This window comes from Aquila chrysaetos, chromosome 15 (genome assembly GCF_900496995.4).
Source record: "Aquila chrysaetos chrysaetos chromosome 15, bAquChr1.4, whole genome shotgun sequence".
NCBI lineage: Eukaryota > Metazoa > Chordata > Aves > Accipitriformes > Accipitridae > Aquila > Aquila chrysaetos.
The window spans coordinates 26,149,380-26,171,550 of NC_044018.1; the positions used below are offsets into that span (position 1 = coordinate 26,149,380).

The 22,171-nt window shown below is 44.2% G+C and overlaps 1 protein-coding gene and 1 long non-coding RNA gene across 12 annotated transcripts in view; one reads left to right on the forward strand and one right to left on the reverse strand.

Annotated features, from left to right (window-relative positions):
• Positions 1-12,408, reverse strand: part of GCLC (glutamate-cysteine ligase catalytic subunit) — a 53,713-nt gene extending 41,305 nt beyond the window's left edge. For 9 of the 11 annotated variants that reach the window (XM_041128753.1, XM_041128754.1, XM_041128759.1 and 6 more), the window contains exon 1: positions 12,130-12,408. In XM_041128753.1, the coding sequence (XP_040984687.1) occupies positions 12,130-12,279 (150 nt within the window). In that variant the 5' untranslated portion in view covers positions 12,280-12,408. Of the gene's footprint in view, positions 1-8,709; positions 8,926-11,139; positions 11,844-12,129 lie in introns of those variants that run through there. The other 2 variants (XM_041128761.1, XM_041128760.1) reach the window with 2 other exon arrangements.
• Positions 12,409-12,636: 228 nt separating this feature from the next.
• LOC115351025 lies at positions 12,637-18,236 on the forward strand. The gene is made up of 3 exons (XR_003926675.2): positions 12,637-13,205; positions 14,993-15,906; positions 16,701-18,236. It is a non-coding gene; the product is annotated as an uncharacterized LOC115351025 (long non-coding RNA).
• Positions 18,237-22,171: the final 3,935 nt, after the last annotated feature.

Below are 22,171 nucleotides of genomic sequence, written 5' to 3' on the forward strand. Positions count from 1 at the left end.
GTCAATAAAAAGTGACTTCTCTCCCACCTTCCAGTTTCCTACCACGATCAACATCATCTCCTCCTGCTTTGGAAAAGCATCATCCTCACTCGGACCCAGCCTAAACTAGCGGAGGTAAGCAACCACACGGTTCTCCGAGTCACGCGGACGGACGTGTGAACGGGCACGAAGCCCACCGCACGCCTGCCCCCCCCCCACACCGCCCGTGTGGGCTGGTGGCAGAAGGCAGGGCAAAGGAGCCGCAGCTGCCTTCGAGAGACCCCAAAGCTGAACGTTTGTCCACCGTTACATGAGTACGTTACGGTGGTTTAGCCTCCTGTCTTAAAGACCCCTCTCCAAACATAACTGCAATGAGCTGGTAGTGCGAACACTGCACTTCCCTATAAACCATATGACAAGTTTCACGATATAAAGTAAGCCAAAAGCGTAAAGAAACATTAAGCCAAGAAGGCAAAACCAAAGAAAACAAAGTGTTTCATAATCTGTGCGCAGTACTGAATACATTGCATTTATGCATCTAGCTTTAGAAACAACTACTACACTTGCCTCCAGAAACATTGACTAAATCTTCAAAGCTGTCTTAACACACAGAAGATCTGCCATTAATTTTAATGAGAAAAGAAAAAAAAAAACTTCAGACGGCTGCCAACAATTCCAAGTAACCCACAGAGTATCTGCCAACAGAGGGACTGACTGAATAGGCATCCTTAAAGAATTTAATTTAAGCTCATCAAAAGATTTAGCCTACAGCTAGAAAGAGAGAAACAAATTCAGAGTTCATGCATTTTTACATTTAACTTCAGCTCATCATTCACAGACTTCTCACATGTTTTCTATCCACAAAGTTCAGAGAATTGCAGCCAAGCTGAAAGCATCAGGATGCCTGGCAAAGCTTCAAGAGTCCCAAAACCAAATATGCAGGGTTTCACCCAACATTCGTAATTCATCATTTTGCAAGCTCTTCAGAGATCACTTGCCTTCCCAATTTTACCTCGTCTCTCTAGCAAGCAGCAAAATACACGTCAGGCCAAACTACCGACGCAGAAGGCTGACGAGCAGCCTTGCCAAGAGCCAGCCAGGAAAGCGCACCCCGCCACGGCAAGAAAGGCGGTCGCCTTGGACCCAGGTGCCCAGCCGGCGGTCTCACCCCGCGCCAAACCCTGCGCGGCTCTATCCTCCGGCCGGCACACGCTGCCAGGTGCCGAGGACAAGGGACGGCCTCCCAGCTTCTCCCTGCAGACAGACGCGCTCAGCGCCGCGTCAGGGGACGAACCTCTGACCAGCCCGGCTCCGTCTGGCTTGCAGAAGCGCTGTGGCACCTCACCAGGAGAAGGAACAACAGTTTGGCAAAGCAAAAGCTGTAAGTCCACACGCACACACAGAGCAAGCCTAAAAAAAATTGTTCAAAGTTAAATGCATTCAAGAAGTAAATAAATTCTCAGTTAAAGCAAATAAGCTGAGTACGAGAGATCTATCCATGAGCCCACACAAGGAAAAACCATCCTTTACAGGCTTCCTTCCTCTCAGCTACCAACATGCAACGTACTGCATCTACAGATTACTTCCAGGCCAGCTCCACCCCACCGCTGTATCTTCTAGAGACAGAGCATGAACCATTAGCTTGCCGGGAGGACAGCCCCGAGAATGGCTTTACTTGTCACGATTATTTCTCAGTCGGCTACCAAGGAAATTTCAAGCTTTTGAAAATTATTTGACATCACCTCTGTAAATACAACCACAAGAGAGACCTTGAAGCCCTTCAACGGGAGGAGGAGCCAAACCACTCTCCATGCATGAAGCCAAACAGTTGTGCTGGACTTGCTCGGTGGCAAAGTGAAAGACAATTGTTCTCTGGAAATGGGTAAGCATGTCTGAAATTGTGTTTGAATGCCTGAGTTATTTGACCATAATTACACATATTATTTCCCCATAAAGGACACTACTTAAAAACGAAGAAATATCAGTCAAGCGACTCTTCAGTAGCAATTCTAAGGAACAAGAAAAACCAAAGTCGACACACGTCCCACATAATATCACCGTCCAAATACTTGCCTTGGCACTGGTCTGCTTTCCAACATCAACCCCACTCCTTGCACACTCAATTTAACATCATCATGCTAAGTACACTGGGAACAAAACCTATCTAACAGTTGAGAATAAAGCCTCTACTCTAGAGTTAATGTTAAAATGCTTTTAACATTCAAAGTATTTGCCACAAGGTATTTCTGCATATGAAAACAGAGGTAAGCATACAGTCTGAACTTTGGTAAGCTCAGAAGTAAGGTGCCAAGAAGATTATATAATAGAGGAAAATAGTTTAAGAAGAATGATCTGAAAAGCTTTTTTGAGAGGAAAGCAATGCAAGTCTGTACACTCTCTACCTGTGAAAAACATCTCCCTGTGTTCACCTTTTACCACAGTCCTGATCATCCATCTCAGCTGTGGATCTCCCATCACTGGAAGTGTTCAAGGTCAGGTTGGATTGGGCAACCGTATCTAGTGGAAGATGTCCTTGCCCACAGCAGGGGGGTTCAACTAGACTAACTTTGAAGGTCCCTTCCAACCCAAACTATTCTGTGATTCTAAAAAAAACCTGATCACAGGTTACTCAGGGACCACGGCTGTTCTTCGAGGACAATCTTACTGACAGTTTCTTTCTCCTTCCACTGGGCAACTACTGCCGTATGTACTTGGAGCAACTGTTAGCAGTTTCCTCATACGTACCTTCTGTTGAGCCTGGAGCTTTACGAGTAATTGGAAATTTTTCCTAAACACCCAATGAGGTCTCATGGCTTTTGTTTACTATTACCAAAAGCCACTGCAACACTTAATATAAGTATTTTCATGCAGTATGCCTCATATATTTATGTATACAGTAGAAAATAAAATCTAGGTAAACTTTCTTCTGAAGAGCATCAAAGAAACAAAACCCTTTTCACTAGTTATTAAGCTCCATTATGGGGAAAAAAAAAAAAAAGTAGTTCCCCCATACATTTATTGGTCAGTTAATGTATCATTAAAATACCATGTATCATTAAAATGACAGTCTACGGAAGAACAAAGTTTTAATAATCTGACTGTTCATTGAAGAACCTCTGCCACAAGTTTTCAGTGTTAAGATAGAAAAAGCAGATTCCTTCTGTAGGTGCACATACTTCTGATGAATGTAGAGCATAATACTCAAGGATTTTTTAAAATGCAGTTATTTTCTCACTACTGCTGTGATAAAACACGGAGCCACAGTAATAACCAGCTGGTAATGTACCTTTAATGGGAGGTTTACTGGCCCACAAAAGCAAGTCTAAGCCTGAGGGAGCAAATTTCGGAGGAAAAGAAGTCTGGAAGAGCCACAGAGGCTGGTTAACCTGTTTCTAGCCAGCAAGCCCCCAGACCGTTCACTGGCACGAGGCAGAGCACTTCCACACTCATGAGATTACCATGGGTGTTCTCTGCCACAGCAATAACTTCAAAAAATCTGCCACGAATAGCAGAACAAAGATTCAAATGTATTTCCCCAAATGCTTAATTTTGATTCAAGCAGATTGGAAGTGGCCCATTCAATGAACAAAGCACTGTCTCCGGCTCTACATGAAACCGACTCACAGAAACCATGCCCTAAAACCAAAACACAACTGATTTTTTATATTACACTGACAATAAGCAGAAAACGAAGAACTTCTACGCCACATTAAAGATGACAACAGATAAAGAAAACGAAGAGGATGCAGTCGTCACAGCCAGCCCCAGCTAAGTGCTCCTGCCTGTTCCCCCTCCCGCTTGCCGACATCAGGGCTGCAGATTTTCTTCTTCGGCACGTGGTAAGATGTGACTAGAGGATGTCCTTTGCTGCACATACCACAAACCAGGAAGCTGGGTTATTGAAAACTAAAATCTAGAGGTTATAACCATTTGCATGCTTCTAAAGAACAAGATGTGGGGCATTAGAGAACAAAGTATCTCTTCTTCGACTGCTGTACTATGTAACACCTGAGGTTAGTACTATAAAAAAACCCACTAGGATAATGTTAATTTTAGATTTCTGCAGCAAAGACAGCTTTAAGACACTCACTTATGAATTTTTAGATTTGAATAGAAAAGAACAAGTTTTTTTGGCACAGCTATATTTTCTATTCCGCACGGATGTTTTTAGGGACTAGTAAAAGACCATTTATTCAACTGTGAAACAAGATGCTATAAGCTTGTAAGTTGCCTCTTGCATCAGAAAGCAAGAAGAAGAAAAAAAACCACACAAGCAACACCAACAAAATCTTTCCTGTACTCATTCTTCTGACTCACCCTTTCTGATACTGTTAATTAACTCGCTGTGCACAGCAAGAAGAAGTCATCCTGTGGCAAAAGAGGCATTACAATAGACAACAATCCCATGACAAAACCATAGCAATTCACTTGACATCCACAGAAGGAAGCTCACTGTGAACTGAATATTTCTTTATCAGAAACATGCAAACGGCAGATAATTTAAGCTTCTCTTACTAAGACCTGAGATCAGGAAGAAGAAAATCAATGCTTGCTGTGGGGGCTGGTCACAATGACAAACTGCAGCTTGTTTAGGGAAAAAAAACCCCAAACCAAACCAAAACAACAAAAAACCCTCTCCAAACTGGTTGCCACGAATTAGCTTTTGAAAAAGCATCTCACTGTAAACCACAGCAAGTCCTGCACTGTCACATACACAACGCATCCAGCGGCAAAGCTCGCAGGTAGGTCAGCGGTGCTGCACTACAACCGACGTGTATCTTAACACCCAGCCACAGAAGAACTGAGCAAGAGGCAGCTGAAGCGAAGTAGTAAGTCATTGGGGAGGTTAACACATCATGCATATTTTGAGAGCTAGAGAATTTAGATGTAATTCAGTTTAGGCTTTCCCTGAAATGAGGATTAAAGCCAGGCAGAAAAAGTAGTGTCATGACTGTCAGCCAAAGCATCCAAGGAAGGAATAAACACAGAGACTCTTCAAGGGCACATATCTTGTTCAAGTCAAGATTTAAGGAGTTCTATTTGCATGCATTAGTGTACTCATTTTAGAGGTTGCATATACGCATTCAAGGCTGTCAAGCAGCATGAACTGATGCATTAACATTGTACCTTCAGACCCTGCCCCAGAAACACCACCATGATAAATAGCAGGTGCAACTACAAAACGTATTAAGGAAGCGCTAAATCTATTTGTAAACAAATAATGCCACTGTTCCTTTATTTAGCCAAATAAAGCTCAGAGATAAAGGATGAACAAGCGGACACGTGACAGATAACCAAATCATTCACGAGTGCTGCTTCCCCCCACGCGGCAAGCAGGCGAGTACATTGATTAAGACAGCTCCCATTCAGATGCATCCACACATGCGGTGTTTGGCGGGGGGCCATCGTGAGGAATTTCTGCATGAAAGAAATTCAAAAACACATTCTGTTCAGGGAATTTTGCTGGGGGAGGAGGAGACTAAAAGTGATTGTCTTAAAATGACAAGAGCTCAAATGTCTTACAAAATTGTTTTTTACTTCAGGCTACGTTAGCTTTATTCTAAGCACAAGATTCCCAGGAAAAGCTTTAAAACAAAGCAATTTCTGCACACTGGTATATTGCAGCAGTTTGTACAAAGTGGGAATGTGAGATCATCATAATATTGATGATGAGTCTGTATAATGACTTGGCTGGATTTTTTTTGAAGAAGATCTATTATTGACAGCCAGGAAAACACAACAACTATTTTTTGTGATTCTGTTTTATTTATAACATATACAGTAAAAAGCTAGTTAGAAAGTTTCAGATTAAAGAAACCCCACGAGTCATTCAACAATTATCAAAGTGGTTTGGATAGAGTGACATACATCCTGCAGCACGTGGAGTTTAAAGAAATAATAATAGTGTCTATTCTTGTCATCCATGTAAGCGTCTATCTCGGCTTCAAAGATATCATGTGGCATCTTGTTCCAAAGGACATCTAGGCTTTGTGAAGTAAGTAATTATCTTAAAAGGACATCTGCTGCTTTTCTGTTCCATTAGGTTAGCCAAATTTCTTGTAAAATGAGAAAAGAACACCACCTTTCCTGTACACCGTGATGCACTCTGAACCTACTGCTTCTTTTATCAGTCACAGTCCTTTCTTAACTGTATTTGAAGATTTCCATGCGCACAGGTGTGTGTGTCTCATCAAGCCTCACTGTTGTCTTTTAGTGAAGAGATGGCCAAAACTTCATCTGTGTATTTTAGGGATAGTAGTTGTACTTACTTTATGCAGCTGGTGAGCTAGATCCACCGTTGTTAAAAAATGCCCTAGACTTTGCTCCTGGTTTTAAATGGGTGACAGACGAACAGGAGCCTCAAACTGTGTGCATCTGAACCCAAATCCATTTCCTTAAGATGCAGCAATTATTTTACCATTCTGAAGTCCTGCAGACTGTAATGCAACGTCACTGATCATCATTTACACATTGCTACTGCCCTGAAGAAAACCAAAAACATACAGGCTGTAAACTGCAGCAGACATTAATGCAATAGCTAGGTCCCTGGGAAGAATCATTCAAAAGGAAAAGCAGCTCTTTTCACAGCTCAGCCTTTCATTAGGAAAAAGGAGAAAGCTTTAAAGAGGATCATGCATCATGTAATCAGAAGCAACACCTTTCAGACATTCTGGTAAGAATCCTCTGGCCTCTCTTCTTGCAGCATCTGAGAAGGGCTGCTTTGCTTCTTGCATGAGGAAGTGCTGAGCAGCAAATGTTCATTTTAGTTCTCATTTAACTTATTTACAAGGTATAATTAAAAAACTAATGGATAAGGAGGGGAATGAATCAAAAGTACAGAAGACAGACCAAAAGGTTAAAAAAGACTGAGAAAGAGATAACAGGCAATAAGAGAAAACCCACAGAATTAAGTCAGGAAGACTTCAACTTGCAAGCGGTGTGGTGGCACATTTTTCACGCTGCCTCATACAACTAATTATCATGCCTATTTTAAAGGCTCCAAATTTGACTTCAACTTTCCATGAAGAAAACAACTTTCTAAAAGCTGAAGAAGCTTATTGTGTGCTACGTCCCAACACTGACAGGAACAAGACTCGTACACAACAAAAGGGTCATTATGTCCAATTTCACTAAACAAGGCTGGGCAAGTCAGATTGCCATTTCATTCACATATACTTTCAAATAAAACTGTCATGTTTTACCCATGCTTGCTTTCTAGACCCCTCCTTCTGAGTGGATCTCTCTCCAGCACTCCTTTCTTGACATCTTGATATGCTGAAGCAGCTCCTCCTTACTCTTTATCATTTCTTTTCCCCCCATCAATTTTCCTTTTCCAACTCTTCTTGCTTGTGTAATTTCTTCTCATAGGTGTTCAGCCTGGAGAACAACCAACCTGTCCCATTTAGCAGCAAAACAGACCACAGAAAATAAGTATTACATGCACGTATGAATACATAAGTATATGTAGTTATGCACAAACTGCTGTGATTCGTACACTCGTGTGCATGCTCAGCACAAAGCAATGGCAGTGAGCCTAGCCAAGGGCCAGCCATTCCACTTGTCTGATCCAAGTGTCCACATTAAGCTGCAAGGTGAAATTTAAGCAACATCCGTCAGCTAGAGAAATGCAATCAGCAGACAAGAGGCACTGAACAGCACAGGAGACTGGTAATGCGCTGGCACAGAAGAGAACTTTTGGGGACAAAAGCTGGGAGGCAGCAGAATAGGCCTTGCCTTACTCTCAGAACCTCTTTAAACTCTTTTGGTACCACTAATATCTGCCAAGCCACACAAACCAATCATTTCACATAGTACCTACTAACTCTACTGGAGTTTTAAAACACAGTACTGAGAAGTTGCAGGTTTTTGTATCTGCTGCATAGAAAAAAAAAAAAAAAAAATTAATGACCACTACTCTGCAAACCCAAAGATAAGCATACATTGTTGGATGGGAGAGGAAGATGAAAACACAAGGAGACTGTGAGACCGTACTGGTTAGTGTGACAGGGTCTCATCAGCAGATCTAATTGTTGCCCAACTTCTGTGGGCATTAAGGCAAGGATAATAAGGAGGGGTTTGATGAGGGACAATGAGATAGTTCAGTGTTTTGTATTTTCCACAGTCAGGAGAAGCCAAGCATAAACAGAGAGGCCAACTGTCAGTTTTAAATGAGGCAGAAGGATGATAGAGGCAAAGGAGCTGTACCTGCAAACGCATGTTCAAAGAGACCTTTAGAAAGATTTTTTTTTTTAAGCAAGTCTTATTCTCTGTTACACTCACATTTTTAGTCCTTTGTTGGTTTTTTTTTACCATCACAAAGACTTCATGGTTGTGGAAAAGCAGAGTAAAAAAGAACTGTCCCCAAAAGAGACAACAGCTGTTTGGTAAACCCCTTGGTTCTACTAACCCTGCAAACAAGAAGATAGCTGACTTTTCAAGAGGTAGCAGAAGCAGTGTTTTGACCTTTCCAGCTCTTTACTTAGGTGAGGATGGGACCACTAGGGAACGCTACCCTGCAATGCAAGCTGTGATGCTGCCTCACTTCCTTCAAAACAAATGCCACCATCCTTTTCCATTAACACTTAGCCTCAACACTTTTGTCTGGCACCCAAGAGACAGAAAGCATATAAAGATTCCCCACAGTTTCATTCCCTGGCACAACAGGGAGTGGAGTCCCTAGGAGGTTACAAGCACCTCAAAGGACCACCACAGCTCTATAATGAGTCTTACAACACACAGTGCGAAGTGGAGTCCTGTTGAAAACAGATCCAAAGCAAAGGCTGGTTCTACACTCACGAGCAAACACTGGATTTCTTTTTCACAATGGCATCAGCTAGATGGGGACAATCTTTAAAGTATTCACATGTCTGCCCTGAAAGACAAACTCCATATGTGCTATGAAAGTTGGTTTTTCCCTCATACGCATTCCTTAAAAATGAAGCAAACAAAAAAATACACCTTTTGCCAAACATGGTCTCAGAAACATCTCTCAAACACAGAAGTAATTTTGTTTATTCTGATTTCATCTCTACCATTACGTGAGGGCTGTCATCTTCATTCTTGATTTCTATCTTCAAGAGGTTTTTAAAACAATGAAACACCCTCAGGCTATGACTTTATACATGAAGGTCAAAGTGCACAAAAGGCTTTTTTATGAAAATTATCCAATTAGTCAGTTGATTCATCTAAGCTGCATGTAAATGTGGCGCCACTTTCTAATAACTAGATATCTGAGAGGAAAAACAAACTTACTGCTTTCCCCACCAGTCTATCTACAGCACAGCTGGAATAAGTTATGGAGACAGGTATGTTTTTGCATTTGCACAACAAAAGCAGATGGGCAGCAGGTATCTGGTACATTAACACGCTCCCAAATGCTGTGTTATAATTGCATAATACAGTAGAATAAAGATAAGTTGCTACACCTGAGTTTATTACCATTTGCTAGAATTGGAGGTAGATGATGGACCACGTTACCTGACCTTCTCTAATGTTTACAGGCATTTCAAATACAGCTCTTACCTCCTTATCAGAATCGTGGCTGTAATCATACTGGTCTTAAAATTCTGCCTCTTGCCACACTAGGCATGACAAAGAAAACTGTGAATCTCCTTAAACATAACACACCACCATTTACCAAGCATAAATACTTTCTCCAGTATCATCCCTATGCCAAAGTAAGAATGAGGCTCCTGGGGTGCAAGTTTCACCGTAAAGCTAAGCTTACCAAGTGACTAGCTGCAGGTGCTGGTTCTGCTTGCCCCTTTCCTGCACACGCTCCTGCTACTTTCCTCACATCAGGCAGAACTTGTGAAACAGTGGAAGCTCTGCTGAGAAAAAGAACCACCCTAGAAAACTGAATGGGAGAAGAGTTTTCTGCTGGGTGAACTTCTTGAACTTACGTAGCCAGTAACAATGCAAGGAAGGCAGAAGAAACACGAGTCTGGAGCAAGGAGAGGGAAACTGAGCCAGCTCACCAGCAGATCCACCTTAGCTATCTTGTGAAATCTCACCCTGAGAAAGCAAGGACAACTAAAATTTAACACCCACTGAAAAATGAGAACCCCATCTTAAAGATTAATGAGAAAATCCTCAAGCTAAGTCTCAGAGTAATAGGGAGACTCTGTTCTGTCTATATTCCTGAACTTAAGACTGTTGGTGAGGCTCTTCTGTCACAGTAACTGCAGTCATACAAGAGATGTAGGAACACAGAGATGTCAGACAGGGATAGATATATTTAAATTTCCTGAGTCCACATTACCCTGGCTGCAAAACCGTGCAGTGTAGACTAGACATGCTGGCAGCATCATTCCCTTCACTGGACAGATTTTAGTAGCCAGGCCCCCACTCACTCCTCTTGAAAGCAGCTCCTGTGCTCCATTGCTTGCCTTGCTCAGCGTACTGGTTTTGGCTGGGATAGAGTTAATTTTCTTCACAGTAGCTGGTATGGGGCTATGTTTTGGATTTGTGCTGAAAACAGTGTTGATAACACAGGGATGTTTTAGTTACCCCTGAGCAGTGCTTACCCAGAGCCAAGGCCTTTTCTGCTTCTCCCCCCACCCCACCAGTGAGGAGGCTGGGGGGGCACAAGGAGTTGGGAGGGGACACAGCCGGGACAGCTGACCCCAACTGACCAAAGGGATATTCCAGACCATAGCACAGCATGCTCAGCATATAAAGCTGGGGGAAGAAGGAGGAAGGGGGGGACATTCAGAGTGACAGCGTTTTGTCTTCCAAGCAACTGTGATGTGTGATGGAGCCCTGCTTTCCTGGAGTTGGCTGAACACCTGCCTGCCTATGGGAAGTGGTGAATTCCTCCTTTTACTTTGCTTGCATGTGTGGCTTTTGCTTTACCTATTAAACTGTCTTCATCTCAACCCACGAGTTTTCTCACTTTTACCCTTCTGATTCTCTCCCCTACCCAGCCGTGGGGGGGAGTGAGTGAGCGGCTGTGTGGTGCTTAGCTGCCAGCTGGGGTTAAACCATGACACTTTGTTATGTGAAGTATGACAGCAATTCCTTAAAAGAACAGGCTTTAAGAGACAAGGTCTCTCAAGGTACACAAGGGGAACTGCATTTTCCTCTGGCAAAGAGCATCTGTGAACAGCTACTGTTACCACCCGGACAACGTTTTCTCACAAAAGCCCCCACATTGCTCACCTTCTACTCTGCTCTTCCAACTTCCCTGCAGTCACATCACAGACACCTCCAAGTGCCAAACAGCATGATAAAGGATGGCTTCTAGTGCAGCACATGCAAAGCTGCTCCCTGTCTCCAGGGAAAGCCGAGACCCTCGGGAAATCCCACGGATCAATACAGGAGGGAGACTCTGCTCCTCGCAGAGCGCCGTCAAGCTGGGACACAATCCAGCGCAGGTTTGCACAGCAACGCACACGAGACCTACGGATAAAGCTACGGTCCTTGGGCACAAAGCACCTGTAACAAAGTTCAAGTCACGACCGGAGCGATCCTCCTCACCCTTGTTCAAAAGGCAGGCTGACTTGCGCCGGACGCCTGGAAGACTTCGGGGTAAAGCCAGGCTTGGCGGGTCCCTTCCCACCGGGGCAAGCCGGGAGGGACCACGGAGGGAGCTGGTGCGTGGCGAGAGGGCTGCCGCTGCTGAGCCCACCTGCCCGCCGCCAGTCCCCGCTTCCCTCCCAAAACCAGATTCCGAGGCCGAATTGGCACTACCTTGGAATTCAGACGCGCACATGCTTTCACCGGACCTCGCTCCAGAGAAAACAAACGAAGTGACGGGAATGAGCAAGCGCTGCCAGGCATCACGGCTCGCGGGAGCGCACCTCCCGAGGGGCTGCTCAGCGGGTTCACGGCCGCCCGTCCCAAGCGCTGAAAGTTGTCGTAGCCTTCAAGAATCACAACGTAACACCGGGGCAACCGCGCTGCGCAACCGGAGGCGGCGAGCGAGCCGGAGGGCGTGCGGGGGGGAAAACAAAGCCCCGCCGGGCAGCCTGAACTCTCCCCCCCTCGCCGAGCCGCCGCGGCCGAGCGGCCGGACCCGCTCCCGGGCACCGCGGCGGGCAGGGCCCGGGCCGCGCCGCACCGCAGCGGCACCTGCGCCCGGGTCGCGGAGGGCCGCGGCAGGCCGCGCCGGTCCGGTCCGGTCCGGTCCGGTCCGCGGCGGGGTCTCACCTCGTCGCCCCACTTGAGGACGTCCTTGTGGCGGTCGCGCAGGGCGCGGTAGATGTGGAGGAACTGGAGGATGCCGTGCTTCCGCACGTGCTCCGCGTGCCGCCGCGTCTCCTCCCAGCTCAGCGGCGAGCCCTGCGACAGCAGCCCCATGCCGGCCCGCGGCGGAGCGGAGCGGCGGCGGCGGGGCCGGGAAGGGAAGGGGAGAGGAGAGAAGAGGAGAGAAGAGCGGAGCGGAGCCTGCGCGGCGCGGCGTGCGCTCTGCGCCGCGGCGGCGGCGGCGGGAGCCGAGCCCGGCGCCACACGTGACGGCGGCGGCGCGTCAGGCCGTGACTCAGCACTTTCCGGCGACAGGCCCCGCCCCCCGAGGCCGGCGCCCCGCCCCGCCGCCGCGCCGCTCCTCAGCCCGCCCGCCGCGAGCCCCGGCCCGGGGGGCGGGGCCTGTGGCGGCGGTTCCCCCTCGGCGTCCGCGGGCGCGGGCGGGGAAGGGAAGAAGAGCGAAGCCGGGGAAGGAAGAGCGAACGCCGGGGAAAGCCGGGCTCTGCCGGCGGCGTGTGTGAGGGCAGCTGCCCCGTTGCCTTCCGGGAGCACGCCCCAAACGCGGCGAGGGGGGGAAGGCGTCCCTTCCCTGCGGAAGGCCTGCTGAAATGGCGGCGGGAAAGCGTCCTCCTCGGTCCCGAGTCCGGCCCTCACCGCGCCCCGGGTCGGCCGGCGCAGGGGGGGTTGCCTGGCCGTCTGGCCTGGCTGCTGTTCCCGGTGGAAAGGGACCCTTGGGTGACTAAAAGTGCCCAGTTAAAGGTCCTAAAAGGCGGATGGTGGACTGAAAGCGGTTGTGTATTTATTATAGATGGGAGCACGCGCCTCAGAAAAATTGGGTGCCTATAGATGCTTCGAGTGGGTAGAGCGAGACTGCGGAGAGAGACATCTCATCTCCCCGAGACGTGTCTGCTCGGGCTGTAGAGCCCACATCCCGAGGAAAGGCCCAGCTAACGACGGTGTTAACAATGAGTTAGTTACCTGGGAATTGTCCTGGAGGAGATAGGAACAGCATTCACTTCACGAAGCAGGGGCATGTCATGGTGTGTATTTTACATTTGATAGAAAATAGAAGGAAGGTCTATCGGTGCTACTTCAAGTGTTTTCTAAATGAAGAGACAAAAATAAGGAGCTGTCCATTAACATAAAGAGAAAGGCTCTCGCTTCTGAGAAGCTGAAATTCATTATGCCTGGACCCTCGTTTTCGTTACGTTCACAGAGCTTTTCTTTTGTAGTCCTTGGGGACGTGCATGGCTGGTATGCAGTAGGATTCCATAGCTAAGGGTTTGAGAATTAGTAGAATATTTGAATTGTGGTATAGCCCACTAATGGATGAACTATATTATTAGATATTTCATTAACTGAATGACTCTACTGACAAGAACTGCCTAATTGTCTTTCTTCCAGGATATGGGGTGCCACAAGGATAGGACAAGCTCCCAACACATTAGAATAATAAATCTAAAATGCTTTAGTGGAAAATATCAAATATTAAAGTAAAACCACTCAAAAGTAAAATGTTTTATATCTTGGTTATTTTTTAAATGACCTAAGTTTGTACACAAAGGGCAGCATTGAGAGAACAAGAACAAGCAGTGACCATTAAAATTACAAACATTTAATTTATAATGTGCTGGTTTTAGGGGCTCATGGCTTTTTTAAAACTCATGATTTTGGCTGAAATTGTAATGGCTGATCTAATTGAAAACAATGCTGTTGTTGCTACTGTTGTGTTTCTGGTGAAGGCCTGTTGGGTTAGTTTGAGGGAGAAGAAAACAATCTCTTCTTTTAGTTAAAAAAATCCCACAGCCTTTTTCATTTTTGAAAAATCAGCAGGTCAAAAAATCTCATGCTTGGCAACAGAAGTCTTATGAGGCATATGCCTCACGCGAAAGCCAAGTTGTAGTTTATTTCAGATCTGAGAGGACAAAGAGACTTTGTGCACCGCCCTGCATATTTGAGGACAGTTGCAGCAAAAGATCAAGATTCAACATTGGTGCCACAACGGTGCCACCCAGCCTCAGGTTTTCCATAGCTTTCAGTTCAAGCTGGAGCACCTGAGGAGCCCCAGCAGTGACAAATGTGGCCAAGTAGCACCTAATGGCTTTTCTGCCAGCTGTGTTAGCCCCTTTTCTTGTCTTGGGGTAGTCAAGCCTGGTTTTGGAGCAAATGTTATTATATCAGAGCAAACCTAGCATTGTCGTCTTATGAATCTGGGCAAACCTGTCCGGGTTATTTTGGATCCATGCTCCCAGTTCACTTGGCTGATAGAGCGCTGTGTTGCTGAAAGACATCTTTGAAAGAATTGGGTATTTGGTATGATCCCAGCTGCTTTGAGTGTGCTGCTGTGCATGATTGACTGTAAACATTTCTGACAACATACACAAAATTTCCAAACTAAGATCAGCTTTATTATAATGCAGGCTGCTGTTATGCAGTCCATACCCTTCAGCTGACCACTAATGCTACTCTTTGACCTGAAATTCAAGAGCACATTTTCAGTGTCTTTCTCGACGGTTAAACTCAGCTCATTTTTGTGTAATTTCAGTGCCGTTATCTGCTCTGTTTCCAGTCCTGTGTGCTTAGTCTTATCAACTGTAGAGCTAGTATATTGTTTATAATAGAAATCCAAGGTATCTTCCTTCTGCACCAGTAAAACTGATAAAAATGTAAACTCTGTTTTCTCACGTTGTAATCTTAAGCATAACAGTGTGACAGGTCAGCTCTGTTTATGAGGTGTTTACCATCTTCAGCTGAAGCCTTTTTCCCTTCAGTTCTAATGTATGTGTTCAGGCAGTGCAGGGCTATCTATAGTCTTTTTCCTTTGCAGGGGACTGTTGCACGGAGGAGGAGTATAAGCCGTTCCGAGGCTGACAGCATCACATGCAGAAGCGTTCATTTGCGCATCACATGAAGTATGATTTCAAGACAAACCACCGTTGTATAATATCTACCTACCTGCATAATACTGTATAATTATTTCCAGTACACTTAGTATCATGTATAATTACTTCCAGTACACGTAAGATGAAAAAAAGCTTTTTTAAACACACAGGCAGTACTTTGGATGATGTTATTAGTTTAGCTCTGTAGCAATATCCCCAGCCCCAATACTTGACTAATTTCTCTGAACAGTCCAAAGGAAAATCTTCTGGATTCAACTTGGAAAAAAAAAAAATGTTTGCTAGAAAAGCATTTTGTGGAGAAGAAATATCTCCTCCTGAAAAACATCTTTTGCCTAAACTTAGCAACATGGAACTTTACTAAGAGTAGACTCCATCCAAATTCCCCTTGAACCCTCCCTTTGCTGCAACAAGATCTGTTTTATAACTAGGCCATTTTATTATTTCTTTATCTCTTGAATAGCTGCTTTTCAGTCCCGGGTAGGGGCTGTTCCCCGTTCCTGACGCAGTATCCACCAATCACAAAGCAAATTAGCATTTATTTGGGAAATGTGACCAGGGAGTGTGACTTTAGGAGATTTTCAATCTGTTGTGGCTTTTTTGTTGTTTTTGTTTGTTTTTTAACTTTGTGTTCAGTTGAAGCAATTAGAATAATTGCTCTAATTAAATTGTATGTCCAGTTAACCAAATACTAGCTTTTCTTTTTTGTTCTCCTTCCTGCTCCATTTTAAAACAGAAACTTAATGGAGAAGCCTTGCCTTGTATGAAAAGGAATACAAATTGTCTGCATCAAATTGTAAAAAGGAAACATTTTTTACAGAGATGGAACAATTGTTTCCAGGTGAGATTCAGCTATTTGTTTACGATAGTGTTGATGGAGCATGACAAGACCCAGAAACGTCTGTCCTAGGAAACAAAAATATTTTAAGAAATAAAGATGTACTGAAGTCACAAAATCAGAGGAGATCTTACTGATCCTTGCCTTGAAAACCATTAGAAAGCCATCAGCTGTTAGAATTTAGATGAAGATCAGTAAGGATCTGGAAGTGCTTTACAGTTGGAATAGTCGAGGGAAAAGGCCCATGTACTTTTAAGTTGGAGCCAGTAAGTTGCTGGGAGGAGAATATATGACATGGCACCTGCAACAGTGAGGAGCTGCCCTTAAGGTTCACATGTTCCTGCCTTCCTCCACAGAGGATAATTTGCTTCGTCTTTTGTGTATCTGCGAAGCTACTCAAATCAGCTGCCACTAAATCTAAATAGAGTAGCTTGGCACTTTGAGAATATGCCCACTGGGAGAGATGAAAGATGTGTAGACTCATGGGTGAGACCACACCCACAGAATCCTTTCTTTTACTGGCTGTCATTAGAAGTAAAAAGTAGATGTCTTGTGATGAGGCTGTTATTACAAGGAAGAAAGAAAGGTTTGTTTTTCTTCATGAATCACCTGTGAAAATTTTTAAAGCGGCATTGTTTGAGGTGATTGTCAAGCTGACATTGCTGAATATTGTGTTATTCTCTGAATAAAATGAAAAGCCTTCAGATAGAAGAATCCACTTTCAAAGTTTTGGAATGGTATGTTTGGTAGAAAAAAAATCATTGTCTTTTTTTTTGATCAAGTTTTTATGCTTCCAGGTCTATAATTTATGATGTGCACCTGTGTCCAGTATAATTGACTCTGGAGCAGCAGATGTGATAACTGCTTCCTTTTGAGCGAGGAGGCCTCCAGGCATTTCCTGAAGCACTGGAGAGATTTGTGCTCAGACAATTATTTCTTGATGCAGAAAGTCTTGCTGACTAGCAACTTGGATTAAATAATCTGTTTGGGGGGAGAGTGGAGTACTGACACTGAAAAGATTCAAGTGAAGGATCTTCTGAAGGATCTTCAAGTGAAGGTCTTCATGCTCTGCAGTTATAATGCTGATTCCTCTCCAAGCTAAATTCTCAATTAGTGTATGAAAGACACTGTTGTGACTTCTCAGTATTGCTTTAAAACTTCTTTTTCTTACAGTCACCTGATATGTGAAAATGACTGTAGTAGGATTAAGTTCTGTCATGAGTCTGAGTGGTGCATTTCTAGGTTTTTTGGGGGGGATTTCTCATTCATACAAGTGGTTTTGAGGGCTGGAGTTTTTTACGTGAAGAGTGAAAATCATCATATTTTTTCATCACTTTGGTCTGTACCAGCATGTTCCTTTTGCAAAGAACTGGAATTTCTAGTTTCGTAGTAGCCCACATGTTCTTTTGCAGTGACTGTGCACAATACATGATTATGGTGCCTTGACTGAGTCCAGCATATCTAATCATGTCATGAATGCTGCTGGTGGTAATAGCAGAGGTTGTAGTGTGTGAGTTACTCTGTGTGCAAACTGCTGAGCTGCGATCTCTCAGAGTAGTAGTGGTGACTGATGCCCGTTGCATCCTGTTCACCTTTTCTCGTGCCACTACCTGTTCCCTTGGAGATGCCCTCTCCTACTAATTTACCTGTCACTGTGTCCTAATCTCTGCTAAAGAGGCTCTTCTTTGGTGATGCCCACAAGATACAAAGTACTTCCAAAGAAATTAAGAACTTCCAACTTATTTCCCAGTTTATCTTCTTTCCAGCATCTTCTAAACTGGAGAGTCTATATTATAGGATTATCTTTATATTCTTTTCCACAGGCTAACCTAAATGTTTTTTTCTTAGATAACAACCGTGTAATACAAAATAAAAGGATGTCAGGTGCTCAATAACAAAGCAGAAGACCGACACCTTCTTATCCTCTCTGCATGCCAAGTTGTTTTCTTTAACACATCATTTCATTTATCATGCGTATCAGAAGCAGAAAATTCCTTTTTAGGCATAAGGAGAAACAATAGAGGCATGACCTGACATAGGGGATGTGTGCTAAGTCCTTCCAAAGACTTTGTTGATGGCTAAGCTTTAGAAAGGACTCAATTTGGACATGTGTGTGGCTTAATAAAGCGACTGAATTCCTTGATTACTTGGATTCCCACCACAGGCAGGAATGTAGGTCTGTGCACTTTTCTTGCACTGAAAGCGGATACACCAAGAAGTCCTAACTCCACGATCAACTTTTCCTGAAAACAACTCACAAACCCCCAAATACTAGTTGAATATTAGTTGGAGCATTCAAAAGTTAGTTGAAAAGCAGAATAAATAATTCATATTTTTCTCTTTAGTAACTTCCTCATCTTTCTTGCCATACACAAATTGTAGCATATTTTTTTTATATAGAGGAGTTTAGCAGCTAAGAATAAAGTACTGATCCGTAGTGGAAAAAAAAAAAGCAGAATTCTGAAGTAAGATGCATTAGTAGCAGCTCTTACCTCGGTTTTAACACCAATTTTCAGCCCCAAGTGTTTTCCAGACCAGGAAATAAAAGCAGAGCCAGTGACCTGCTGTGCCAGGCCACCGAGGGGCAGAGGGGCCATAGCACCAGGCTGTGCTCCTGCCTTGGGGTGGGCCATGGCAGGTGGCCTGGGCTCAGTGGTCCCACTTGGAGGCATGTTCCTCTGCCAGGCAGCAACCTAGAGCCACAAGCTTTTCCCATCCTGGGCGCAGTTTGATGTGTCCTTATGTAGTGAAGTCTCCCTGCCAGAGAAGGCAGACACCTGAGAGGTGTACCCACATATATTCAGGTGGGGTCCAACTTAAGATACTAAAAAACCACCACAGTATTAAATCTGCAAAGCTGGAAATATCACAAATTTCCCATGACAGGATCTGTTCCCGCCCGCCTTTGTGTATATGTTCATTGCCTGGCAGCCTTTTGTGTGTTGCAGTTCTGTCTCCTTTCATCATTCAATATTGTTACTGCAGTGTAAGTTATGGTGGATTGATTCCTGGTGGGAGTACTCAATATTTACAAGATTGCTCATTCTGTAGGCTTTTGGTCATGTAACAATGAAGCAAATGGGAATAATCCTCTTGCGTTTTAAATGGCCATACATACAGGTGTTTGTACCTTAGATAAAACAGCAGCAGGAAACAACCTAACCTTCAGGAAGAAAATGAGATAGCGGAGTAGGATTTGATAAGGTAATAGTTTTTCAAAAACTATAGTGAGAGCTTTCTAAGCCCCTAAGTAAGTCCAGAGTCTCAAAACCCGATCTGATTTGACTACTTAATCTTTTTGTCAATTTGAAGCAGGGATGGTCACAAAAAGATTACATATAAGTTTTCTTCTATTGATTTTTGTCCAAAGTACTAAGTCCCAGATGGTAACTTAGCTCAAGAACTGCATCTAATTAGAAAGACTGAGGCAGTCAGCAAATACCCTTTGGTATTTTTCTAATAACCAGGACATCATTTTCCTTAAAGACTAGCCCACTCTTCACGTGGCAAGAAAAATAGTAACTTACAGGCTTTTATATAAGAGTAATTTTTTTATACTTAGAGTATAAGAGTATAAAAGAGTAATTTTTATATGCTTAGCAACAGCCATTATAAAACTATTGAAAAGCAATCTCAAACTTCTCTTGAGCATCATACCTTAGTTCCTCTGGCTCTTGATAGCTAGTAGAGACTAATCTATTTGCAGACATAATATTACACCAAAGTATTTTTTTTCAGTAATATAGTGAAAAAACAGGATATGTTAAGTAGCAGGAGTGGAGAAAATAGTCCGCTAGTAATCACACACTGAATAGTCTCCAGAGATCAATTATACCTTCCTCAGTTGCAAGTTTACCTCCAAATCTTTAATTACAAAGTATTTTCATCTCATCTACTTCATATTGTATATTGTGTATAATCTACTTTATATGGAAATATAAAGGTCTACTGAAAACTTGAAAATTATTGGAAGTGCATTCTCCTTGTCTCTGTGATGAAACTGGTTGGTTGGTGATTTTCTAAAGGGTTTGGGTAGAGATGAGTGCCAAATCAAAATAGTAAGAAGAAGCCTTGAGAAAGGAGAACATTGAGAGAAACTCAGTATTTGCTATAACATACTCTTTGTAGGTAACTGTTACCACCATTCATACCTCCCAGGTGTTTCCACCAGACAAGTACCTCTCAGGGTCTCTCTTCCAGAGGGAAGTTAGAAATGTTTTGGAGACTCCATTTCAAAGAGAAGTCAAACAACATACTGAAAATGCCTCTTCTGAAACTTCTCTAAGTGGACTAATTGATACAGTTTTAAAAGTTGGCCTAGTACTTAGAGTTATAGCACTTTTTATTATCTTGTTATTTACAGCACCTCTGAGGAACTGGCAAGTGGTCTAGTGTACAGGAAGACAAGCTGAGGAGCAGAGATGTCAAGCTGCTTTGGGTGGGATCCAGGATGCTTAATTTAAGTACCTAGAATAATTACTGCTTACCTTAACTGTAGGGCCGCAGCTCCAGGGGTTGATCCAGTTATCTTACAGTAAAAGCCTCAGTCTCCCGTAAGGTCTGCCACAAAATTACTGCCTAAGAAAGAGTATTGACAGCCTGCCGTGGACACCGGCAGTGGAGGGTGACGAGCCTGCCTGCGAGGAGAGGCAGCCTGCGGACCGCGGAGCACTCGGAGGCAGGGCACACAGCTTCCCTCCACGCCGTGCCCCGCCGCCGTGCCCCTTCCAGCAGGGACCCCCAGGCAGTGAATTGGGCAGTGGTTCTGCGGACAGGGTTCCTCATCCTGCTCTCTCCCGTCCCCTCTGCTTGCATCTGCGTAGCTAACAGGAGCCAGGAACTGGTTAGTGACATCCCTGGCCTATGCCAGCCTTTAAGCACTCATGAAACTGCATCCTTGGTGGGCTGTAGCTCAGAAAGGAGTTTAAGACAGAAGCACCAGTGACTGGGAAGTGCAGGGGAGAGCACCGGGTCAAAAAGAGGACTGTTGAAAAGGTCAGGAGTACTGAGGGCCCTGTTGCTCAAAGCTGTACATTCCCTGGCAAACCCCTGACATGGGACTCGGAGAGCACTGGTGACCTACTGATCTCCCTGTGCAGAAGGTCGGAGGAGCGGGTAGATGAAGTGTGTACTGTGCCCTCACCCCTTCTCAGACTGGTTCCTTTGGGAGTGTTGACAAGCAATATTCTCCTGGCCATTCAACAGCTGATACTAAGGCCATGATCATAAAATAATAAAGATATGCAAAAAGCTTTTAAAATAGTGCTACACCTCTATATAATCGAGTCTGTGTTTATAACCTTGCTTTGTGGAAGGTACAAGTTTCCGTTGTTTATATACCCTGTTTCAGCTCGGGCTCTGTAATATATAAATGCCTTTTGTGTGGCATTCAGGAAAATTTTTACCTCAAGTATGAAGAAATAGTTAAAGCTGAGCAGGTGAGGTAAGAGTTGGAACCCAAACTGTGGTTCGCATTACTAAATCCCCCAAGGCTCCATTGTTCTAGTATTTGAGGTTTATAGAAAATAACTGCCTGGTTTCTCTCCTGTGCCTGTAAATGATTATATGCCTCACATTTCTAACCCTTGCTAATACTGCCAGTAACAGTAATACAGCCTCCATGTGGTAAGCCAGTTTTTCACATCCATATCTTCTTTAATCTTTGTCCAAATCCCCATTTCTGCCAAAGAATGCATCAGGCACCAAGATAAGACTTGGGGAAATGTAACCCTTGTCCCAAATAACCTGTAATGTACTGTAATGTTTTATCACGAGAACTGTACTTTGCACAGTTGTGTAAAGAAGCAACTGTCCGCCTGCCAAACCTGTAGTGCACCCACGCTCCATGGTGCTGACACCAGGATTCTCGGGTTTTGCCCATGGGATTAGCCGCTGCCAGCTGGTTCTTTCCAAAACTATGGTCGTAGAGTAGCAACACCAAGACAGCATTGCTGGCAGGGTTTGTGCCCTGCATGGATCCATGCACGGTGCATAGGGGCAGAGAAGGCTGCAAGGTTTCACTCAGCAAAGGCTGTTCTAGCTGTATAGCAGCAGAGCTAGAAGGAAGAACAGCACATACAGCCAAAAGACTCCATGTTCAAAATAATTCGGTCTAATGCTAGTTATTTTCTTCTTGGCTTTGATACGGAAATTATAGTACCTTATAACCTCCCTTTTAGTGTATGCATGTATGGATCATCCCATAAGAAACCTTTGTTCTTCTCAAATTTCTCATGACTCCAGTTCCACCAGTCTGCTCTAATCTTCC